General features: G+C 37.0%; 1 protein-coding gene across 5 annotated transcripts in view; it reads left to right on the top strand.

The window, feature by feature from the left end:
• Positions 1–5859, top strand: part of Acmsd (aminocarboxymuconate semialdehyde decarboxylase) — a 79083-nt gene that overhangs the window by 66445 nt on the left and 6779 nt on the right. The window contains exon 9 of one of the 5 annotated variants that reach the window (XM_010606196.3): positions 2169–2289. The exons of the other annotated variants lie outside the window; for them this stretch is intronic. Coding sequence (XP_010604498.1) covers positions 2169–2289 — 121 coding nt within the window. The remainder of the gene's footprint in view (positions 1–2168; positions 2290–5859) is intronic. 5 annotated transcript variants of the gene reach the window in all.

A 5859-nucleotide genomic window follows, 5' to 3' on the forward strand; every position in this document is an offset into this window, starting at 1 on the left:
TGTCGCGAGCCGGCGACGCAGAGCACTGTCCAGCAGTGTCTCAAACCTGAAAGAGCAGCGGGGTGGAGATGGGGCAGAGAGAAAAGAAGGACGCCAAGACAAGAGTCTGATCAAGGCGGCGTTTATTGCCGGCAAGCACCGGCCTTTTAAAGCAAAAAACCACAAACTATTATGGGATGGGTTTACCATAGTAACTGAAAGGTCACACAGGAAAAGAGCAAACAGGTTCACCAAAACAACCCACCGTGAGTAGTAGTAACCCGGACAACCACACATCTAAAGGTCAGAGACAAGAAACTGTAACTTTCAGGAATTCCACAAAGGAAACACTCTACCTGCTCAACTGGAGAAACTTAACACATATAGAGTTACTAAAGTTAACAATACTTACAACCAATACTCATGATCCCCACAGTTAATATTACAAATGTAATCTGACTGTTAGTTTACAGAGACTAAGTGACACTTATGCAACTCTGCTAAAATCAAGTGAATAAAAAAAGAATCAAAATATGATATGTACAGGTACAAATTCCCTATGATGAATGTGATCATTATGTATACCTAAAATGTACCAATAAACTTAATTAATTGTTTAAAATCAAGTGACTAATGGAGTACTTCCCAGCCATAAAAATGAGAAACTAGAGTCATTCATAGGAAAATGGATGCATATTGAGGTCATACACTTAAGTGAAATAAAGTCACACATGTGTAAATACTGAACAGTTTCTGTGGTGTGAAAAACTGTAATTGTAAATAAGATCCTATTGGTATAATTGACAATGCGAAATAGGAAGAAAAGGGCTAAAGGTGTAGGGGAAGTGGGAAGGGTTGGGGAAAGGAAATAAGGGAAAAGAAAAAATATGAGAAAACAAAAAAATGGAAATAAAGTTTTTGTAAATAGGGAAGGGAGGAGGGGGTGAAGGGAGGGGAAGGTATGGGGATAAAATGAGAATCAAGACCTGTCATGTAAAGGTACAAGATCCCATTGATGAATGTAACTGTACTGTATACCTAAAATGTACCAATAAACTCAATGAGGAAAAAAAAATCAAGTGACTCAGCTACAGTATTATTGTCCAAGACAAATTAGATATTAACATACCATAAGAACCATTTATGTAACTAAATGCCTTTATTTAAAAAAAGAACCTATTATGTATGATCCTTAGACCTGGAAAAGAAATCCGTAATTATGGCATAAATATTAAGACAACCCAGGTGTTGACGTACAGCTAATATGTATAAATGCAATAGCTACATCTCCACTAATGGTAGAAAACAATTCAACCTTAATTCTACAGAGTTAACTGTCAAAAGATTAACAAAGCTTTATGTTTATACTATTAAAGAGATAGGGTATTGGGAATAGGGAATGCAAAAAAGAAAACTTTGAAACCTTAAGCTCTATGATTTGAGAAGCAGGATGACATCCCTCCCAAAGAATCCTACGGAGAAGTAGAAGGATGTTTATAGAATTAGATAAAGGTAACTGAAAACACTGACAAGAAATAAAAGATAAGCCAGGGATTGGTTCAGTGGTTCTGCCTTGCAAGCACGAGGGCCCGAATTCAATCCCCCGTGCCAAAAAAAAGAAAGAAAGAAAGAAACTAGGGAGAAAAAAGAAAAATTATATAGGGGATAAAAAATAATAGAAAAATGAAAGGGAAAAAAATTTAAAACAGAGATGCGGAAAAAAATGAAGAAAAAAGAGGTAAGAAGCAAGACAGAAAAACAAAGAAAAATTCCAAGAGCCCAAATAAACTAGTGAAGAGGAAAGAGAAAAAAAAATTTAAAACAAACAAAAATAAAATACACACACACACACACACACACACACACACACAAATCCCCCTTCAAAAAATTTTCTCTGTGATTTTGATCATGTGGCTTTTCTTCCCAGGATGTACATTTTTTTTTCATCTGGAGTCCATTTAAAGTGGAGGGGGTGAGAGAAGTTGAGAGCAAGGGCTGGAGAAGTGGGGTGGGGTAAGGGAGGTAGCAACTAGTTTGGCCTATCAACTCCAAATTGTTGCTTAGAATTCAGGCTGAAGGAAAGAAAACAAATATCTGACATCTGCCAAAGCCCAATACCAAGTCCCCTCTTATTATGAGCTGTTAGGTGGTTCTATGGTGTTCCAAGACCCTGATGTTCTTTGTAACAGGTGACGGGAGGAGACTGTACTATAACATTAAAAGCATTGCCAGGAGGAACAGTAAGATCACCAGAAGGCGATCCTTGGTGTTTGTGCAGCATTCTCGCATGGAATGGCTCAGCTGACTCATGTAAGGTGTCATCTACTGGTTCTAATGAATTTTCTACTTTGTTGTTAACATTGAAAATATGATCATGAACACCTAGTTTTTATAAGGTATTTGTTGGTCTCACTAAGACTTTTCCCTGTTCATGCTGGTGGAGAAAGCTGTCTCCCATGGTTGTCCCTCACCCAGTCACTGTGGGAAGGTAACACTAGGACTCCGGAATTAAAACCAGTCCATGGCAGCTCTGGGTCCCAGGTTATAGTCAACTCTTCCCCGGAATGGTGTCCAACCAACCACTCTCTTCATGGGGTATAGTAGGGACTTGGGCTGGAATCACTCACCAGCTGTTACAGCTCCCAAGTAACTGCCAATCCATTCCCCTGCTGTATTTCTCCCTAAAGCCCTCAGGAGTCCCCTGCTCAATTTGTCACTGTGTGCTTATTCTTTCTTTCTCACAAGCCACAAGCCAGGAGCCAGAGAGTACAGACTGTCTTTTGTCTGCTCTTTTGTCTTTTCAATTTTCCTGTCATTTTCTCCCTGGCTTCCATGGATCTACTTCCTGTCCCTCTTCCTCCTCCTTCCTCTCCCCGTCCTTCTTCCCCAAGTTGTTATTTTCCATTGTTTGGATTGCAAATCTCAGAGAGGCTGAATTGTTGTTGCTCAGCACTCCGCCATTTTCCTAAGTTTTACATTTTTCTAAGACTGTCCCGATTTTTTGGCACCAGTCTCCAGAACATTTTGGCACAATAGATCAGACACAGTAACAAACATTGAAACATCCAAAAATACCTATCTTGGACCTTCATTCCCTTCTCTTCCCAGGACATTTACTTACATGTCTATCTCTTGTGTAGTCATTCATGATACAATTATTTCCTTTGCTAAAAACAACTACTGGAACAAATACAAAATACTTTAACTCAAATAACTGCATATCCTTTAAAAAGAGAGATTAAGTACATATTTTATATTATATTCCTGTGAAATGCAGAAGAGTTTTAGGGTTGGCCAAGAACATGCTGGGTCACTGACTGATTACTTCCCACTTGAAGTTCTGCTGTTAATTTTAATTGCATCTCCATCTGTCTCACATGAGATAGAGGTGGATAGGGTACATCATATAAACCTCATTCATAAATACAAGAGAATGAAACTATCACATTCAAGTGTAGTAGAGACTGTTAAAGATATATCTTTTCTCACTGCTGAGACAAAACACCCAACATTCACAAATTAAAGGGAGAGAGTTTTATTTTAGCTCACAGTTTATAGAGATTTCATCCCATAGCTCATTCCAAGGCAGAGAAGTATAGCAAAGTGGCAAGAAAAACAGTCCATGACAGGGTAGGCAGAAAACCGCTGTATTAGCAACAAGCCTCCCTTTCCCTTTATCCCAACCTGTCTACAAGCCTACTGAATGATGCCACCAACACCCAGGTTGGGCCTTCCCATTATCTGCTCCAATAACTATGCTACACCAATTAGTGGACTAATCCAATTATTACATGCTCAATCCAGCATCATACACCCATGATCCAGCCATCCCCAACAGTCCCATCTGGCAAAGCATGAGGCTTTAGGGAACATTTTAGATATAAATCATAACAGTGGGTATGGGAAATTATTTTCTCCAAAGATATCTTTGACCATCATAAATGTTTTTAATTATATTCATTAATTTTTTAAACTTTGTTAGTACGTATTTACAGTACATGATTATCTTCATCATGGGAATATGGTACATGTACCTAACACATTTTAATTCTTTTTATTTCTCCACCTCTCTCCATCTCTTGGTTTCCTTCCCTTTTGCAAAAGTTGTATCTCCCTAATTCCTATTAGCTATCATTTGTTTTGCTCTTTATTTTTACTTTACAGATAAGACAAACCATATGATTTTTAAACTTGAATATCTGATTTATTTCACTAATTATTCTCAAGATACATCATTTTTCCACAAATAACATTAATTTATCCTTGTTTATTGCACAGTAATACTCCATTGTGCATAAATACATTTTCTTTAACCGTTCATCTGTTAATGGATACAGACCACCTCCAAGATTTATCTGAGTTCTGCTGTGATAAACATTTTTATGCATTAATCACTGTAATATGATATTTTTAACTCTTTCAGAAAGACACCTAAAAAGGGAATAATTGGGTGAAATGGAATTTCTAGTTTCAGTTTTTTGAGGAACCCCATACCGATTTCCACAGTGGTTGTATTAGTTTATGTTCCAACCAACATTGTAGAAGGATTCTTTTTTTCCACAGCCTTGCCAACATTTGTTACAATTTGACTTATTGATCACAGCCACTCTTTCCAGAGTAACATGAAATTTTAGTGTTATTTTAATTTGCATTTCCCCAATGGTCAGTGTCTTAGTTACTTTCTCATTTCTGGGTCAAGATACCTAACACCCATAAGTTAAAGAAAGAACGGTTTATTTTAGCTCATAGTTTGTAAAAGTTTCAGTCCATAGTCAGCTAGCTCCAAGTCGGGGTGGCATGGCAGAGGAGAAAGAGTTCATGGCGTGGCAGGCAGAAAGCAGCATTTTGAGTTCTAAATATTAGTCCTTTGAGGAGCAGCTGAAAATTTTTCTCATCCTGTAGGTTGTCTCATTCTGTTGCTTCCTTTGCTGTGCAGCTTTTTGATAGAATCCTACTCATTAATTCTTGATGTTATTTCTTATGCTAGTGTGGTTCTTCTCAGAAAATCTCTGCCATACCCATGTCTTCAAGAGTTTTACATGTATTATCTTCTGTTTAAATATCTAGGTCTTTGATCCATTTTTTATTTTAGTACATGGTGAAAGATATGTCTTCTGTATAAAGGATCATGCCATTGGTGAATGAGTAGTTTTTCTTTTCCTATACTATCCCTTTTCTTTCTCCTACCTGACTGAAAATTAAAGTTTCAAGTACTATATTGAACTAGAGTAGTGATAGTAGACATCGATGTCCTTATTCCTGATTTTAGAAGAAAATCTTTCCATTTTTCCCTCATTTAATTTGATATTGGTAGTAGGTTTGCCAAAAATAGCTTTTATCAGATTAAGATTCTTCCGTACCTATTTTGTATCTTATTGAGGATTTTTGCATCTACATTCATGAAAGAGATTGGTCTATAGTTTGGGGGATTTAGGGTTTTTTCTTTGTTTTATTGTTTTATCCTTGTCAGGTTTGGGAATCAAGGTAATGCTGGCTGCTAGGAATGACTTTGGGAATACTCCACCCCTTTTAGTTTCATTATACTGTTTGAGGAATATTGGCATTGGGTCATCCCTGAAGTTCTTGTAGAGTTCAACAGAGAATCCATCAGCTGCTGGCCTTTTCTTAGTTGGTAGGTTTTATATCACTACCTTAATTTTATTCTTGCTTACTGCTGTTCAGGGTTTTTACCCTTTCCTGGTTCAATCTTGGTATTTCACATGTATCTAGGAATCTATTTCTTCCAGATTCTCCAATTTATTGGAGCCCAGATTTTCAAAGTAGTTACTAATAATCTTCTGGATTTTGGAGATGTTTGTTGTGACTCCACTTTTTTCTTTTTCTTTTTCTTTTTTTTTTTTTTTTTTTTTTTTTTTTTTT

This window comes from Fukomys damarensis, unplaced genomic scaffold (assembly GCF_012274545.1).
Source record: "Fukomys damarensis isolate Sample0158 unplaced genomic scaffold, DMR_v1.0_HiC HiC_scaffold_29, whole genome shotgun sequence".
NCBI classification, from domain to species: domain Eukaryota; kingdom Metazoa; phylum Chordata; class Mammalia; order Rodentia; family Bathyergidae; genus Fukomys; species Fukomys damarensis.